A 20,142-nucleotide genomic window follows, 5' to 3' on the forward strand; every position below is an offset into this window, starting at 1 on the left:
AGATGACAGAATCATAGAATGGTTTGGGTTGGAAGGGACCTTAAAGATCATCTAGTTCCAACCCCCCTGCCACGGACAGGGACACCTTTCCTCTAGACCAGGTTGCTCAAAGCCTCATCCAATCTGGCCTTAAACACGGCCAGGGAGGGGGCAGCCACAACTTCTCTGGGCAACCTGGTCCAGTGTCTCACCACTCTCACAGTCAAGAATTTCCTCCCAATATCTCATCTAAATCTACCCTCTTTCAGTTTAAAACCATTACCCCTCGTCCTGTCACTACTTGCCCTTGTAAAAAGCCCCTCTCCCACTTTCCTGTAGGCCCCCTTCAGGTACTGGAAGGCTGCTAGAAGGTCTCCCAGGAGCCTTCTCTTCTCCAGGCTGAACAGCCCCAACTCTCTCAGCCTCTCTTCATAGGAGGTGCTCCAGCCCTCTCATCATCTTCATGGCCCTCCTCTGGACTCACTCCAGCAGCTCCATGTCCTTATGTTGGGGGCCCCAGAGCTGAACGCAGTACTCCAGGTGGGGTCTCACGAGAGCGGAATAAAGGGGCAGAATCACTTCCCTGACCTGCTGGCCATGCTGCTTGTGATGCAGCCCAGGATATTATTGGGCTTCTGGGCTGCAAACGCACATTGTCCCAGCTCATGTTGAGCTTCTCATCAACCATGTCCCCCAAGTCCTTCTCCTCAGGGCTGCTCTCAATCCATCCTCTGCCCAGCCTGTATTTGTGCTTGGCATTGCCCAGACCCACATGCAGGACCTTGCACTTGGCCTTGTTGAACTTCATGTGGTTCGCACAGGCACAGCTCTCAAGCCTGTCAAGGTCCCTCTGGATGGCATCCCTTCCCTCCAGCATGTCGACCACACCACGCAGCTTGGTGTCGTCGGCAAACTTGCTGAGGGTGCACTCGATCCCACTGTCCATGTCGCCAACAAAGATGCTAAACAGGACCGGTCCCAATACCGACCCCTGAGGAATGCCACTCGTCACTGGTGTCCACTTGGACATCAAGCCATTGACCGTAACTCTTTGAGTGCGACCATCCAGCGAATTCTTTATCCACTGAGTGGTCCATCCGTCAAGTCCATGTCTCTCCAATTTAGAGAGAAGGATGTCATGCGGGACAGTGTCGAATGCTTTGCACAAGTCCAGGTAGATGACATCAGTTGCTCTTCCCCTATCTACCAGTGCTGTAACCCCATCGTAGAAGGCCACCAAATTTGTCAGGCATGATTTGCCCTTAGTGAAGCCATGTTGGCTGTCACCAATCACCTCCTTGATTTCTGTGTGACTCAGTATAGTTTCCAGGAGGGAAACTATGATGTCCCTAGGTCGCTTCAAACATGAAGGATTCTATAAGGGGAAGAACAGAATGTCTTTAAAGGTTCCCGTCTGTCCCTACAGTACATTTATTCACATTGAAGTATAAGTTGTATAAAAGCATTTATTGATCTTGCCACAAGCCCTCTCGTGGTTGTCTGAACTGAGATAGCCCACGCCAACTTTCTGTCTCCAGCTCTGAAATCAGCACTGCTGCTTTAATTAAAACAACCACTTTCTTTGGAGGCAGCCAGACACTAATAAAAAACTGCAGTCATTATGTAATATTTCAGTTTCCAATATCAGGAAACAGTGAAAGAAAATAGTATTTTCTTGTCAAAGCCAGAATTCGAAAGGTCATCTAGTTAAAAACAGATGTCTGATAACCATTAGTACAGTAGAATCCCTCTAAAATCATGACTGGCAGGTTAAATAACCAATAAATACTCAAATGTTGTTTGATTTTACACACAAAGACCAATATCCATTGCTTCAGCTTGACTGCAATTTTTAAAAGGACTAAAATGATCTCGTCACAGCATTTTACATATGTTCACACATGTAGCTGGCACGGAAATCTGTGTTTAAAAAAAAGGTTTATAGGAAACACTGTTCTTCACTCATCCAATTGTCTCCTTCTCCTTACCTGAACACTCCTACAGCACATACCTGTGCAGGACAGACCAACGACACCAAACCCATACACTCCCATTTTTGCAGAGCAGTCTGACAGGCCAAATGCACTGCTTTGGGAAAGTAATTAAACTCAATGTACAGGTTTGTAATAGGGAATGCTCTTCAGTTTTTTTAAAGCATTGTCGTTTCATACTGCATACTTCAGATTTCCTTTGCCTCCAGAGGTGGGGGGATTCAGAATGATTTGTTACATATTATTCCACTTTAACTTCTTCCAGTTCCACTGCTCATTCCTTCAGAGTCACTGGAAGACTATAACAGCAGGAAAAAAAGCTTCAACAGATGTTTTCTGAAGGAAGGTGGGAAACTGCAGAAAATGATTACAGACTACAAAAAAAAAAATTGCTAGTAGTTCTCCCACATATCCTTTTGTACCATCCCAACGAAGAGCAACAACTGTGGAACAGTGGAAGTAAATGCAGCATGGTATCATAGGACCACAGAGGAGAAATTATAAGGGGTTCTTGGACCAGATGTTTGACCTCAGTTTATAAAATTGGCACAAGCACCAAGAAAGAACTTAAGTAACAGGACAATTTATACTGTCTTGTTATTATAAGTTAAAAGGCAAAAAATTTTCATCTCTCTAAATATCTGTTGCTGGAAGCTGCCTTGTTGAAAGCTTTCAAAATAGATACTCACTAAGCATGCAAGATTTCAACATCTAGGAAAAGTTACAGAAGTTGAGACAATTGGGGTGGAGGGTGAGCGTGGAATTAGCAAAAAGCTCCAAATTTCACAAAAAGGAACTGTTAAAAGATAATTCAGTACAAATTTCCAACTTAGAAGTTATCATGCTTGCAGCTGAAACTACTAACTAGAGAAACTAGTTTTTATCTGCAAATCCATGGAGTTTAAAACAAGGGCCAGTAGTTCCTGTATTACGACCTCTGATACTGAACCTACAAGCCAGTAAGTATCTTTGTATGCAGAGATCCATCACAATCTCTGCCAAAAAATGTAAAGCTGTTCTCTGGAGAAGATAGGGTCCTCAAATGAATTCCTTCTCAGAGCTGCCAGCAGACCATTTGAAGCCATGAAGCCTAATGACTTAGTTACAGGTACAATTATTACAAGCATACTGAAGGCAAGAGAGCCTTCTGTTTCTCCACAAAGAAGGAATGATACAGAAAATTTCTAGATATTCAGACACATATTCTAGTCATTGAACACTGGAACAGGCTGCCCAGAGAGGTTGTGGAGTCTCCTTCTCTGGAGACATTCAAAACCCGCCTGGACGTGTTCCTGTGTGATATGGTCTAGGTAATCCTGCTCCGGCAGGGGGATTGGGCTAGATGATCTTTCGAGGTCCCTTCCAATCCCTAACATTCTGTGATTCTGTGATTCTGTGATATGTTTTGTTGTACTTCATAATGAACTTCATGGTACCTATATTTGGGGAAAGCACTTTCAGATCAGGCTCTCTGGGATGCAAGCAGAGGCTCTTCACATATAAGACCAGAGCTGGGATGATCAGCTACACTAAGACAGAAGTACTTTTTAGATATATACAGCAGCAGAACTTTCTCAGGCTGTAAAGAACCTACAAACCCAAATTCAATGTAAACTACTCTTCAGAAATCTACACTTCATTTTCAATGTAATTTCAAGTGGGAATGTATTATGTGAAGAAAGTGCATCCTAAATTCAACTTATCCAAACCAAGACAACTGACTAGGGGCTACATCAGAGTGAAGACAGGGTTATTTTAATTTCAGATGTGGGTTAGTGGCTTGAACTGTACACAAAATTCCACACTAGAGCTTGACTGAAATTTCAAAAAAAGCAATAGAAGTGAGAGTTAGGAGGGATTCCTATCTGAAGAAACACAACAGCAGCCCTACCCAGGTAAAGAGGCAGGGGGCAACATGGCAGCTGTCCACAGCCAAATGCACATGAAGAGCTATTTCAAGAAAAAAAATTCTTACGGTGGTAAAGCTATTCTAGTGTTTCTAGTTAGAAATAAAAGCTGAAAGTTACAGAAATCTTAGCTATAGCTGGAATTATATCATAATATTTAGAAAATCTAACAAAATTTTCATCACTGGGGATATTTAAGAGATGTGAAGGATGAAGCACCAGTAAGTTACCACAGTGAATAATTTTGTAACAGTAAGTGTTAAGTCATTCATACAGGTCTTTGCCATTTTCAGTAGCTATTTCCATGTCACACCACACAATACATTTAATCCTTCTTTTAATATTATGCATAGACACTTGAGATAAGAAAAATTATCAACTATCCCAAAAATCCAAAAGTGTATTTCAAACAAAATTAGTTTATATAAAGTGAGGTTTTTTTCCCCCCAAATAGCATTTGGACTTAATCCCACGTGACAAAGCCAAAGCAAGTTTACAAATCAAAATATTATCAATAATTCTTCACACTCGTCTTGCATCTATGAAATACAAAAGACCATTCAGATACTGGCTTCTCAGAGTCTGCCAATAGCTGAAAACTAAGTTATTTTTAGGACTACATGGATTTGGATGCAGCAAGACGATACAGGAGGTCAACAACTTTTCATGAGATATTAAAACTAACAGATACATTGTTTTGTCAGTAACAAACTGAGCCACCTTCAAAACACTCAGTCAGATGTTCTTCTTCAGACACATAAAAAGGAACAATCTTAGTTCCATAACACAATTAATGGACATGTACAACAAATCTTTTACAACCTCACAGACATTTCTTCAAGACAGACTATAATAGAAACCCAAATGCTCTATTTCATATGTAAATGCAAAGTAACTCTGCTTCTATCTTCAGTTCTCTTAATCTCACTTTTACCTTCCCGCAAAAAGGACTTTGCCAACTTAATTTTGCTTTCATTGCTGCGTACTTGTAGATGTTAAAATAAGCATTTCTCCTTGATATAGGATCGGTAACTAGTGTTGCTCTGTGACTCAGTCTGGGTGTTCTTTCTCTTAGCACTTTTTAGATATTGCTCTATAAAATTACACTGTAAAGACAAGGCTTGTATAACTAACCAAAAGGATTATTATAAGAGCACCACTGGCAAATAAGAAGCTGAATGGTATTTCAAAGGCTTTCCACAAACAAGGCAAGCATCTCTAATAGCACTAAGTATCACTGGGTCAAAGTAGTATCACTAAATTAATTTTGCACGCAAATGTACAAAAAAGAACACTTCTAGCTGGCTTCTGTTGATACCAATCAGCTCTATCAGGTGACTTTCTAAACAGTAACCACAGCTATTCTCCAAAACAAATTAGCAATCATGATTTTAGATCCAGTTTTTGATTTTTAAACAGTTACTTTAATCGAGCTCCTTTGCTCCTTTCTGAGCATAACAAGAAATGAATGCCTGCCTTTCAAGTCCAACAGATGCAATTGCCGCCTGCACAAGATCAAGACAGTAATTTTGGATTCTAAAGCACTGAGAACAAAGCATCATTGTAAGAAAGCAGGTTATTCTAGATCTTCACTCTAATGTGCAAAATCTTATTTTCCTATTTAGATTTGAATATAAATGGGCTAGAGGTAGCTAAGGTACAAAAAAAAAAACCTCATGTTTTCTATAAATCTAGAATTTAACTGCTAGCTGTTCTTTTTTCCAGTTTTTAGGTTTTGACAAACAAAAATATAATAGGGAATACAAAACTACGATGGGGAAATCTTGTAAGTGACTAAATTCAACTAACGAAAATTCAAGTGGTACTTTGAGTTGATTCCAGCATATGTGCTGCTCTCTCCCTGTGGAAAGGAAAACATTTTAAAGGTTATCTAATTTTGGGTCAAAAAGGCTTTTTGTTACAAGTCTGAAAAATCCCAAAACACATTTTTCTGTAACATCAGTGGCACATGGGGTTGAAACTAGGCTCCTCACTGCCAGAATATCAGCAGAGAATGGACTGTAAAACTTCTCAAGCCAATAACAAAGCATCTTGAAGTGTTCAGGATTCAGACAACCATTAAGAGACATGAAAATGTCTGTGTTTAAACAAACATTGTTTCAAACAGGCAAAAGCACAATAGTTTGCTGGGACAAATATTTTAAACACAGAAGTATGCAATTTATTAGAGCACATTCTGGAAACACTATGTGTTTCCACACATAAATAATAAAGTCTCATCAACTTTAACAGAATTAATGACAGACATTAACGTTTGAGAATCAGGGCCAATAAGTATTTTACCTAACACACAGACAATTAATACATCAGCATCCTGAAAAGCATACAGAAAAATGTTATTTACAGTCTACATTTACAGTCTATCATTGGACTAAAGGCAGTTTTAAGTGTTGGGTTTTTACTCAAATTAATGGACCACGTTTTGTAAGGTTTATGCGAAAATTAATTCTAAATAGACACATAAAAACTCCCAAAGTACACTGCTCACTATACGAAAGGGAGAAAACCAAATAATATCCAATTTCTCTGTTTAACATTTCATATCTGCTCAACTGTCAACTCACAGTGACTTAATGGGACTTTAGTAACTGCAGCATTCATCAAGGCAAGCTTTTGGACAGCATCTCACCTGGTCTCTTCATCATCCCAAGCGATTCTCATGCCTTTCCCACCACCACCTGCTGAGGCCTTGATCATGACAGGGTAGCCTAACAGCGGGGAACAATTAGACAGAAGTTCAAACTTTGTTCAGCTGGTCAGAATAACATGACAACTGACCACATGTCCAATAATGCCAGTAGACAATAACTTCGTTTATTAAAACACTTTGTTTAGAGGGAGAGAAGAGATTTTTCTTTTCAAAACATAGCTGTCAGTGCAGTGATTTCTGAATCCAAGAAAGGTTGTCTTCTCCATTTCATTTATACCAAAAAAAGCACTGAATGAGTTATTCCCAACTAACAAAATGATTTATGAATAAAGGCATTTGACCTTTTTAATCTCACATTTCTTTAGGACCAAAATTTTGCTCCTTTGTTACTGCTGAAATAAGCTATAGCTGTGATAAAATTATTAAAAAGATTACTAGCAAAAATAAGCAGAAGATTTTCATAAACTATTAGGCAAGAGATTCATTAAGCAAACCTGTATCTTATCAACACTTCTGGTGCAGTACATTTTAAATAACAGAACACCTCAAAAGAGCTGTGCTGCTCAGATATTATGTAGTAAACACCACAGAAGACAGATTACACTTTTTTTGTTTTTTACAATAAAACATTATTTTCCCCAAACTAAGAAGTAGTAAGAAAAAAATGAGCAGTATAAATCTGATAGCATTGTGCATAACTGGTAATATTTTACTCTCAGAACAAGATACCTTAATACAGGTAGGAGTCAGAACCTTAGTTTTCAGAAAGCTAGAAAAAGTACAGGAACAAAGTATGCAGTTTAAAAGCAGATTTAGTAATGATTGTTTATCTTGTAGTACAATATTTTAATTCAAAGCAACTTCCTAAAACAATTTCTTATTCATATCAGTGAACTTCACCTTTATCCCACATGAATGTACGGAAATTTGAAAATTAAGAATCTGATTTAAAAGTTTTTGACATTTCTAGGGTAGCAGAAAATTCTTCAAGCCTTTGGTCTCCAGTACATTTAATGAAAATCATAACATTAAGCCAAACATCAGACCAGCTGATATTGTCTGGCAGGAAGATTCCATCAGTCCTTGCAAACTGAAGATACATTCTATAAAAGGCTTTGATCTGGGGACAGAAAGGGACACTTGAATATGGTTCCCAACAGAAATGGTCAAGTCTGCTATCATATGTGTAACTAATGTTTACAGTTTCTTTCTGGAATGTAGATCTACTGCTGCTTTGTCAAGTGACAGTGATACAGTATGCCCACCTCCTCCCCAAGTCATTTGACTGAAAGGAGGTTCAGGAGAAGATAATTAAAACCAGCAAGATCTGGAAAACCTTTTCCTTAAAAAGACTGAAGTGCACACAAAAAAAAAGAGGCATGATATAAGCGTAAGAAACAGTGTTGATGGGAAGGCAGGAAAGCAGCAACAGTACAAGAGAACATTAAATTAACAAAGAAACAAAAAACCCCAATAAAATAGTTTCCAACAGAACATGTTATTAGACTGTGGAACCCCATGCTACAGAGCATTCATGTGGCTGAAAGCTGCAGAAAGGTAATAGACAAGCATATGTAGAGCACAAATCAAGTTCCTCTAGGCAGGGATGACCAAAAGATTATCAATCTTCATGCTTTAGAGTCCAAAGTAATCTCTAGCTACTAGGTATAAGGGTAAGATAAAACAGAGCCATGCAAATAAGCTTGCTAGAGTGTCTTACATTTTCCTATGAAATCTCTGATGCTGCCCAGAGGCATACGGGATAAGTCACAGAGTAACAATGGGTTTGATCCAGAACTATACTAAGTATTTTCAAGGCCTCTACAATCCCATAGATAAAAGGGCATGTACAAAATAACTCTAGATTGCATGCAGCGAACAGTGAAATTCAATTCATTTTCATGAAATGCAGTATATGCAGTATCTAGACAAGTACAATTTATCTATGCTGTAGCTGCTTTACCACATCCCTGGCAACTGCCAGGCTCCCAGATGAGTCACTGGCTATCTTGAAATAAAGTAAGAAGCACATCTTGTATGATTTTCATGCAAGACATTTAACCAGGTAACACTAGTGACAACTTACACCTCTGGCAACACTATCACCAGCTGGAGACTCTCTCCACCTCAAGAGCCTGGAAGTCTGAAATAAGCATTGTTTTAAGCCTTATTATGGCAAACTCACTATGGCGATTTCCATCACCTAATCTATCTCTTATTCAGTGTTACATGTACTTGAAAAAAATCATCATCAATTATGCTAACAATTTCAATCTAACAATATCAGACTCTTGAATGGCTCGCTGATTTTAATTCTGTAAGCAGAGTATAGTCCTAATTTACTGTTCTTTCGTTTCAACAGCAAAATAGGCATGCTGGCAGTGAGCCTTGCTGAGTCTTTATATGCTACAGAGTATAAAAGTTCATATATCAGAACTCACATGGTTAAACTATCAGACAGGATACATGGGTTACTGGTATCACTCACCAAGTACAGAACACACTGCTTCCCGCCCCGCCTTTTATGTATACTGATTACACGTCGACTGCGCTTGTATGCAAGGCAGTTAAAGATTCCAGAGAGCCACAGCATGGTTTAAGAAAAAAAATAAATCAAAGTAAGGCCTGTTTTGAAAAGATACATACAGCTTTCTAGGTTGAGAAAGAAAAATTCTTTGCAAGAGGCCTCTACAAGTTAGGACGACAATTAGCCAGTCCCCTGAAAATAAGGGGACTTGAACTTTTGCTCAAATATGCCTTTACACACTACTTCATCTCTGGGGCACTGAAGCTAAACAGCAGTACTTTGGACAACACGAAAGACTGATGTGTGCTCAGACAAGGAAGGCTTTGTAGAGCTTAAGTTTTGTGTACATATTTGGTACAGGATGCTAGGATCAGGATGCGTTACTCATTCTCCTAACCACTTTGCACTATACAGCAGTAATCAAAATTGCTGAAGTATGCTCACATGGATTGGCTGGATTAGTTGTGGGAAGGGAAAGGCATGCAAAGATTTTCTAACAGCATTTATAAGGACCCACAACAACAGCAACGAAGAGTCTCACAAAGCAGGCATATTTTTTAGTAGGTGTTAGGTTTTCAAACCTTCCCTGAAATTAGACACCTATTTACATGAAATTAAAATTGCATGTAAGAATAAAAGCTACTCTTGTTCTATAGTTCTATATTCTCATGACGCATCTGAAAGATGGGTCTAAAGATCCTAGAAGGCAGGAAGGTAAAAAGCTGTCAAATTTGAAGATCATCCGGGAAACCTTTGCTGTTAAATAGGTACTATTAAGTTAGAACTGCTTTGTTTCCAGGATGGTTACTATTCTGAGAATCTGAATTGTAAATGGAGTAAACAAACCCACAGTTGTTATTTCCTGCTCTTTTCCACCATGGTTTTAGATGTCATTTAACCAGTTTTATAAAGTTGCAAGTAGTAGAGCACAGAATGCATTGGGCAATATCAGTCTGAGCAATATTGCATGTGGCAATACCAGATTCTTTTTAATATCTATTGTTGAAAAGCTAGCACCAACTAAACCCACGTCAAATGAAACATGACAAAAACATGTTTTTCACCTCTTCAGTTCTGTATTAACTTTCACTTAGTTTAACTGCCTGCACTTCATAGTTGTTCAGTTCTTTCAAACAAACTGAAGAGTAAAACTTTCTGGAGTTTCATTGATGCTTCAGAAATCAAGAAGCCAGCAGTTCTTAATGTACAACTTACAGACAGACTTAAAAGTAGCATGGGAAAAGAGCCAACGTGATTAAGCAGTGCAGAAAGGATCACAAGAGAACAGCCCACATAGACAAATACAGAAAAAAGACTATAGAAAGGCGCCAATACAGCAATTTATGCCTGAATTTCTTCCAATTCCTGATTTAGCCTAATATCTCTGTCACATTCCCTTCTTGACAACTTGGGAGAACACATCTCAAATTAAGGGCAAAAGGTAGGTTTTACTCCTGTACCTACAAAATTCATATTCATAAATAATAGTCACTGGAACAGGTAAAGGCAATGTCTCAGCCCTGAAGTGCCATGCTCCACTACTACTGGATCTTTGGCCAGAACATAGCAGGGAGAAGCAGGAAAAAAACACAGGCAGCAAGAGAACATTACCCATTGTTTTAGAGTTTTAAGTGCTGACACACAATGATTTATTTTTTAATAATTACTTAAGCATACTTGGAAGACCAAGGCTTTTATTCTGATCAGTGGTCATGATTAGACAGAAGCTTAACCAAACTGATCAACTGGTTAAAACATGGATGGGGAAAAAGCTAGACAGGACATTTTTCTTTCACTACATGGCATCATAGTACAAACCTTTTTTGTTTCAAAAAGGTTTAAGAATTTGCCATCTAGGTAAAGAACCACCCAGCTGTCTGTAATTGACTTTAATATCTACAGATTTAAGACTGCCTTGATATAATGACCTGCAAAGAGCTACTGATATCAAAGACAGGAACCAGTCAACAGGACACCAGAAGAACTCAGAAGAAAATTAAGCATGAATACATCTTAAAGGGTATCAAGGAAACTACTGAATGCCTTCCAACTTACATTAGTCAAAACTAATGTAGTTAGTGCAGCGAGTCCAGAGGAGGGCGACCAAGCTGGTGAAGGGTCTGGAGGGTCTGACCTACGAGGAACGGCTGAGGGAGCTGGGGTTGTTTAGCCTGGAGAAGAAGAGGCTCTGAGGTGACCTTATTGCAGTCTACAGCTACCTGAAGGGAGGTTGTAGTGAAGTGGGAGTCGGCCTCTTCTCCCGGGCAACTAGCAATAGGACAAGAGGACACAGCCTCAAGCTTCGCCAGGGGAGGTTCAGGTTGGACATTAGGAAGAATTTCTTTTCAGAAAGGGTTATTAGACATTGGAATGGGCTGCCCAGGGAGGTGGTGGAGTCACCATTTCTGGATGTGTTTAAGAAAAGACTGGACATGGCACTTAGTGCCATGGTCTAGTTGACAGGGTGGTGTAAGGGCAACGGTTGGACTCGATGATCCCAGAGGTCTCTTCCAACCTGGTTGATTCTGTGATTCTGTGGAAACTACTTTAAAAATACTTGCAGGAAATCTTTAAAAAGCAAGAGCAAGTAAGACTATTGAAATGAAACTGAACTGAAATGAAGTCATACTACTATGCATGCCTTTTTTAAGGACTAAAACCAATTCTATTTACAGTTCTCCGAATGTTCCAATTTGGTTGATAACCTCTTCCTTTTGTTTCTGCTCCCATGACAGTGATCAGTAATCACCTGATTTCCCAACAGGGAAATAAAGGCTGACCCACAGAAATGGTGACTTCAGTTGTGTCAGCCTAAAAGCCAGCCAAGCGTACACTGAGGAGTTTCAGGGCAGTTCACCAGTGCAGGGTTAGAACCCCAACTTAAACTCAAAGTTGAAAGGTGTTACACTAATGAAAAGTCATCTGCAGCAGTGCAAGTCTCAATTTCTATTTGGCACATAAGGCACAGCCATAGCTTTTGACACAGGTGAGATGTATTTGTAGCTAGATCAGTAAAAAAAGCTTCAAATGTAGATACATCCTTTGAATTATGTACCTGTGATGAACCTAAATAGCTTCTCATGTCTACTGTCTCTTAAAATGAAAAAAACAACCACCACACCAAGAAAAATCTTATTGCATTAGATTCTTCTTCTAGAAAGCATTTAAGAACATGTGTAATTTCAAGCATATGGTTAAATATCTTCCCTAATATTAAGCTTTAGTAAATAAAAGCCAAAACTCATTAAACACATATTACACTTAACCTTCATCAAAATGAGTCCCAGACAGTTTGCTGGTTGCTCTTTTCACCATTCTGTAAGATATTCAGAAGCTAAATAGTGACTTTATTCCAGAAAGCACAGAAGAAAGGCTGGTGGTCTGGATGATATTCAAGCTAATTGCAGTCCATACAGTGATGAAGAATGAAGATCATAACATCACTGGTGTCAGCCTCCATGTAAAGAGAAGTGTGCCATGCCTAACTTCCAACTATCATGTCCAATTGCAGATATACTTTGAAATAATGCCTTTAGCAAGCTAACTCATTGCTGCATATTACATGCATTCCACAAATCATGGCTGCACTTGTTCTGTAAAGTCCAGTTTGTAAAGCTAAAATGTGATGATTTAAGAGACAGGGCGTTAATGCCCAGATCCTTCCAGTCCTATAGGCAACAGAGAACTTTAAAACTATTAAAACATTATTTGTTCTATAGGGATTACTTCTTACACATTCAATTTAGTCAACCATGTCTGCTGAGAGGCACACAAATCCCACCATAGCTAATTTAAGAACTTACCAATTTCCCTTGCAATTCTGACAGCTTCATCTGCATCCTGTAAAAGCAGGAAATGAGACCCAACGTTAATCCCATAAGCCATTGCACTATGTCCTGAGGGCAGTCATATATTGCACTACTGTCTCCTCTGATTCATTTAATGTTTGATTTTACAACCTTCTGACCCTTTTCAGCCAGAGGAATGTAAAATTAATACCATAAGCGGAATGTAAATTCTACCTCATCATTAGTATACTGAGAAACTCAAAGCAACGAGGAATCAGCTGACAGGAAACACAACCAGGGTCACAAAATTATTTTCTGCAGTTGTAGGAATTTAATGCTAGAATTTAGAAGTTTACAATCAATAATGGACCATAAATCAGATCGTTAAAGTTTGTCCACTGCCAGCTTGTTTCTGTCCTTACAGGTATTTCTTGTGTTTTCCTGGTTGTTGTCAGTAGGGGGAGTTGATTCTCTATTGGTTGGGAGTGATTCAGGTTCAGAAAACTTGCAGAACTTCTTTTGAAGACTTTTTTTTTTTGTCTACTGAAGAAAGAACACAAGCATTTCACTTCTGTAAGTTTTTCATTCTAAAGACAGAATAAACCTTAAATGTATCATTTTAAACTGTATCCAAAATGAGAAAATTCACATAATTGTTTCCATTTAAGAGTCCACACGTTACTAGTGTATGACAATTAGAAAAATCCTTTTGTTGATACCACCTATGGCTTCAGCTGACTCATACCACTCTAGCCTGGTACACAAAAAAGGTACGAGGAAACCCAGAGAACAAAAAACAAAACACTTGCAATGCTTACTTTTTAATAACCAAATTTCTTCTCCTACAGCAGTTAATTCTTGTTTCTTCTACAGATAATATATGTCCATTATACAATATTTGAAAGAAAAAGGGTTAAATTACAGTGGCATGGGTTAAATTTGAAAATTCCATCTAAATTTGATAATATTTATACTATTCCATGACATGCGTTAAAACATTTGTATGGAAGGCAGTAATGTCTGGAAACCACCAGCTGCTAAGTGCATCTTAAACTATGGGGGCTGACTTATGAACATTAAAATGAAACCTGATATTTTTAAAGCTTTCAAGGCAATCCGTTTTAAAAGCACCCAGGTCAGAACTTAAAAAAAAAAATGCATAAGAAATGTTCATACCTGGTTCATTTATGTCCGATAATAAAACAAAATCCTCTTTAAAAGTCTTCAGTACCTAGTAAGAGCCCCATGAAGAATAAGGGGGCTGGCAGGGGAAGTTGTCAGAAAATTTAATTTCCTTTCATTAGCTAGTCTGCTCCACAAATCGGTGCTTGTTAAGTTCAAAGCAGTCCTGAAAGCAACATCAGTTTTAAGTCTTTTTACTCCAGTCACATCTGTTAATGAGATTTTTCCAAATAACAATTGTTTTTAAGTCAAGAGATAAATCTAGCAAAAACCTCCCTCCCCCCCCAAAAAAAAAAAATAATCCGAGTTTACTGTTTTATTACACCTTGCTGCTTTCCATGACCCTGCACCCTCCAAATTTTAGCTTAAAAGGATAAAATGCATGAAAAGGGTCGTTTAAGAATGTTAGTGGTTTCCACACATTGAGTTTGAAGGTTCTTTGTTCCTGCCCGTGACAGTTATGCGAGAATACTTCCCCTTAATAGCCTCTCTGTCAGGAAGTGTTAAACCTGCCAAATGCAGACAATTAGAGCCTCTTGAACAAAATGCAGGAAGAGTGATGACTGACGAAGAGCCACGATTATAGTCGAGAAGGAAACTTTTACATTTCTTTTCTCTTGCAAATTCGCTCATATATTTGCAAAATAGAATTAAGAGGGAGGGAAGCAAACAGTGTAATTTTTTTTCACTTAGTTACCTGCAAACAAGTGGCTAACTGATACACTGCAGTCCACAGGAAGACAAGCTGCAAATCATTATAGGGGAACTTTTCACTGCCACTGGATTTCATACATGCATACAACAACTTTAAGTAATAAGCACCATCGTATCAGCAGCGCTAATTGTCTCAGTTCTGACTTCAACAGACTGAAGTCATCTGCCCAGCACAGTTATTAATTTACACTACTTCAACATATGTTTCTTTTACACTTCTAATATATTAGAACCCAAACTCTAAGATATAAAAAAAAATCAATGCATATTCAAATTCTTTAGCCTTCAAAGAGTGTTTCTGAAATAGAAAACAAAAATATGCTGTGCTTTAAAAAGAAAAACTAACAAACAAAAATTAACAAACAACTGACATATTGAAATCTCTGTAAGTCTTTTGATCTTTTTCCCTAAGAAAGTATGCTTTAGTATCATGCATTTCACTTGCAGATTACATAAATACAGCAGCAGTTTGAGTACTCATAAAACGTTAGGACAGTTATTTTACTTTTTTAGTGCAAAGAACTTCTGATAGATACACAACATTTGCCATGGGGGGGAGAGGAGGGTGGGCAAAAAACTGAATGCTGTGACACTGCATAACACACAAGTTCATATGTGCAAAGTATACAAAACCACAGTGGTATTAAAAGCATTTTGAATTATTTTTTAAAAGCAAAAGTCCTCAATATTTACTGCCCTTTCCTCCAAAAACACATTAGCTACACTACCATTTTCCCAAAATAAACTGGGGATTGTAAAGAAATACATAATTTTAGCACCACCTTTTATTGTACAAATAAAAATGTTCAAGTAATGGTACAAGTTTATAAAAGTCATAAGAGTTATAAAATGATGTCAGTGTTTTTACAAATGGCTGATTTCATTATGTTAAAAAGACATAAGATACTAATACAGCATAAGAATTTCTAACCTCCTAACTTCATGTACGTGCCTCTCTGCCAGGTACCAGCAGGTGGAGACAAAAAAGCAAAACATTCTGGTGTAGAGGAATACCAGAATAAAGCTGTTCAAGAGACTCCTAGAGCTGTAAAACACCGTACTAATTATGAAGAACTACATAATAGTTTTCATGGCTGAGCATGGTGGGCTTAGAGAACGTCTCCAACAACCTCTCCAGCAATATAGTAATCATTTAACACCAACGTCAATAACCCAATGCAAGAATATAGCCAAAACAGATACCTGAAACTTAAATACAGTCCATTCATAGCCTTGCTGAAAACCTCCAACGTGTCTACTGATGTCAGTGAAACTAAGTAGACACACAGAGACATTAATCATCTGGCTCTACACCCAGCTGTGTTCTACCAGCCATAAAACCAAAATGGCTGTACATGGTGAAACAATATAAAAATCTTTCTTCCCTTGCCATTCCTTTGTCAGTTTTTCACCATGACATCTCCTTACACTCATTACTCAGCCTCCACTTTCTTCTTGTCACTTATTCCTCTTCACTGATTTACATACAATACCTCTTCTCAGCTCTAACTTTAGTATAGCCTTTGCTCACACGGATTAACACTCATTCTTTTGATTAAGACTATATTTACCACTATCTCTCCCAATCAGGTTTTAGAAAACTAATTGTACTTACTGATTTTGAAATTAACTGTGTTTGAATGCTTTTGTTGGCTCTCTAGCTGACAGCACCAGACTCAGGATCCTTACATGTGTAGGCTGGATAACCCTTGCCCCAGAGTCAACAGAGAAACTGAACCAGGGATGAGAAGAAAAATCACTCTCTGTCAAACCACCCTCTCCCCCCTCACTCCATGTCTTTTCCTTCTCAGTTTCATATTTGCTATGGTGTTTGCCTATATGAGAATAGTTAGTTGTGTCTGTTATGCCAAGCATCCTCCTCTTCAATCCTTCCAGGTCCTTAAGTATACTGTTGAAGGGTTTCCTTCTCTTAAATTTATAATTTCATTTCTACTCACTGGGAATTTTTCTGCATGCAGCTTCTCCAAGATGTTATTACAAAAGCTTAGCAACTCCAGTGTCTACCACGTGTAAGTGCTAAGCAACATAAACAAAAGAAGGGGAAAACACTCTTTATTCATGAAGGACCCATGTATCTGCAGCACTATTTAATAAGTGCTGGATAAAGACACCTCTTCAAGTAACAAAGATTTTCAGTGCAGACCTGAGTTGAATAATGAAGCACTAGAAGTTGTTACTCTATGTTCGCTTTAACCATTCATCCACAAAGAATACGTGCAACTGATATTTCTTAACTTCTGGCAGTCAGAGGCATGAATGCAGTTTTCTTCCAGCTTTATCAGACTCCACTATAAAGATTAAGCCACCTCTAACCAACTCAAGTATCAAGCAGACACTTAAAAATTTTTAAAGGTCTGAGGAGTTATTTCTCAAGATAAAGATTTTGAAGGCTTCATGACTCAGTGACCAAAATAGGTCTCCCACAGAATGGCAGAAATCCTATACAGTCTCCAATTCCTTGTGTGTTGCTCTTCTGATTGTACCTGGTATCACACAGCTTTGCCCTTCCTATCTCAGTCTGGATTGGCAAAATAGTACATCAAGCTCTAACAAAAGATCAGGCATCCTGTATGACCTAATTACTCAGGTATTCATCTGAGCAAAAGACACATTATCACAGAAAGGAGATCAGAGGACAAACACAGGCACATATTCAGATCCATAGCAAGGATGAGAATATCAATTACCAGAAGTTTTATTTCCTAGAACTGGTAAGCAAAGCACTGGTTAACTTAAAATTTTCATCTCCCCTTTCTGATGGAAACACCACCCCTGGCAATGCCTGTGGACTCTCCTTTTTCTTATTTGGTGGGTACACTGCAGGGGTTTTTTTAATCTCTTATTCTTTTTCATCAACACTCTTCAGATAATCAGAACTAGTGCAAGGCTGAGGTATGTGAAATTGATATGACACAGACACTTCGGGATTAAGCAACTACAGCATCGTTCAACAGCTGAGGACTGAAGTTGTCAACTCAATCCTACATTCCAGTTCATTTGGTGTTAAGACTATCATTGCATATAGCTGATAGCCAACCAGATCACTTACGTTCTTTCGTTTTGTCAGGAACCTCAGATAATAGTCAAAAAACAGTGCAATTAAAGGTCTCAAACAAATGTATACAGGTAAGTAGCTCAGTTTCACTGGTTATATGGCTATCTGTTCATTAGCCACTATCTTACTTTGCCAGGTTAGTTTGTTTATATTAGCAGAGGAACAGACACTTATATAAGTTTTAACTTGATACAGCAACAAAACCAGCATGTCAAGTATTTGATTCTGCATTAGAAAAAGTTTTCTGGGGTTTAGATTATTAATTCAAAGTTATCTCCTAATAATATGTTTTTCTACAAGTTATTTTGAGGATTTCTAGAAGAATATACAGCGTATCAGACAGAACAGAGGATCTTATGCACAATAGCTTGGCTACTATTAAACCTTACGAGTGCTGAAGGACCATATATACAAGGACTCCTAAAACATGCAACAAAAACCTGAAGGAATGATGCGTTCAACTTACCACTGCCAGACTTCAACACTGCCACCAATACCAGCCTAACACTCATATGGAGCCCTCCAGAAGAGAAACAGGTCTCTGCACTTCTACCTGTTGCAGCGTATCTCACTGCCAGGCATTACACACACCAGGCATCTCCATCACGAGTACTGAAGAATTCTCTTGTGTGTTTTGACCTCAGCTATTTCATTATTTTATCATTTTCTCTCACAGAATCACAGAATGGTTAAGGGTTGGAAGGGACCTCTGGAGATCATCTAACTAGCCAAGTTAGATGGGACCTCTTGAGATCACCTCACTAGCCAAGTTCTCCAGGCATCCTCATCAGAACAGATAAATCTGAGGAGGCTTAGCCCCTTTGCACTCTATTTTTTTCCTCCTAACAGAGTTTAAAAACCAACTTAGCTGACACAATGCTGAACACCATTGCCCTGGTATATGTAGCTCCTTAAAATACAGTCTGCATTCCATCAATACATTCAGTTGTTCCCAACTACCTTGACATTTCCTATTTCATCATGTAAATAAGATTTATGATGATCAGAGGTCAATATCAATTGTCATAAATAAAACCTGAAAAGCTTTCCCTTCAACTACATTAAAGTGTTGTTGAAACAAACTGTACTTGGCCTGGCTGAGATGGAGTTAATTTTCCCCATAGCAGCCCTCATAGTGCTGTGTTTTGTATTGGTAGCTAGAAAGGTGTTGATAACACACCAGTGTTTTGGCTACTGCTGGGCTGTCTCTCCAACATTCCCCCCTCACCAGTAGGCTGGGGATGGACAAGATCTTGGGAGGGGACACAGACAGGACAGCTGACCCAAACTGACCAAAGGAATATTCCACACCATATGATGTCTGCCCAGCAATAAAAGCTAAAGAAAAGGAGGAGGCAGGGGGGACATTCATTATTACAACATTCGTCCTCTGGAGCAACCGCTACACATACTGAAGACCAGCTTCCCGGGAAGTGGCTGGACATCACCTGCTGATGGGAAGTAGAGAATAAATCTTCTGTCTTCCTTTGCTTCTGTGCCCAGCCCTTGCTTTTGTTTTATTAAACTGCCTTTATCTTGACCCACAAGTTTTTTTCCATCTTATTTTGTCCCCCGTCCCATCCTGCTGAGGAAGGGATCGATAGAGCAGCTTAGTGGGCACCCAGCTTCCAGACAAGGGCAAGCCACGTATAACAATTTCACTTTTTTGTGCAACTCACTTTTACTCAAATTTTATTTGGAAAAAACCTAACTTGATATGTCAAACAAAAAGTTTCAACCCAGGAGGTCAACATTTTATAATACGCCAAAGTTTCAGGTGTATACAACGAAAGTTTTAAAGGAAAAAAGCTTGCTTACCTACATTCACAGAATCACACAGAATCACAGAATGTTAGGGATTGGAAGGGACCTCGAAAGATCATCTAGTCCAATCGCCCTGCCGGGGCAGGATTGCCTAGACCATATCACACAGGAACGCGTCCAGGCGGGTTTTGAATGTCTCCAGAGAAGGAGACTCCACAACCTCTCTGGGCAGCCTCTTCCAGTGTTCGGTCACCCTCACCGTAAAGAAGTTTTTCCTCATATTTATGTGGAACCTCCTGTGTTCCAGCTTGCACCCATTGCCCCTTGTCCTGTCAAGGGATGCCACTGAGAAGACCCTGGCTCCATCCTCATGACACTTGCCCTTTACATATTTATAAACATTCATGAGGTCACCCCTCAGTCTCCTCTTCTCTAAGCTAAAGAGACCCAGCTCCCTCAGCCTCTCCTCGTAAGGGAGATGTTCCACTCCCTTAATCATCTTCGTGGCTCTGCGCTGGACTCTCTCTAGCAGTTCCCTGTCCT

General features: G+C 38.9%; 1 protein-coding gene across 4 annotated transcripts in view; it reads right to left on the minus strand.

The window, feature by feature from the left end:
• Positions 1 to 20,142, minus strand: part of PCCA (propionyl-CoA carboxylase subunit alpha) — a 566,570-nt gene that overhangs the window by 199,593 nt on the left and 346,835 nt on the right. For 3 of the 4 annotated variants that reach the window (XR_011047688.1, XM_068395359.1, XM_068395361.1), the window contains exons 8-9: positions 12,879 to 12,915; positions 6,528 to 6,606 (exon numbers count right to left, since the gene is read on the minus strand). The exons of the other annotated variant lie outside the window; for it this stretch is intronic. Coding sequence is in view for 2 of the 3 variants with exons in the window: in XM_068395359.1 (XP_068251460.1) it covers positions 6,528 to 6,606; positions 12,879 to 12,915 (116 nt within the window). In the remaining variant the exon portion in view is untranslated. The remainder of the gene's footprint in view (positions 1 to 6,527; positions 6,607 to 12,878; positions 12,916 to 20,142) is intronic. 4 annotated transcript variants of the gene reach the window in all.

The sequence above is a fragment of the Nyctibius grandis genome, chromosome 2 (assembly GCF_013368605.1).
Source record: "Nyctibius grandis isolate bNycGra1 chromosome 2, bNycGra1.pri, whole genome shotgun sequence".
NCBI lineage: Eukaryota > Metazoa > Chordata > Aves > Nyctibiiformes > Nyctibiidae > Nyctibius > Nyctibius grandis.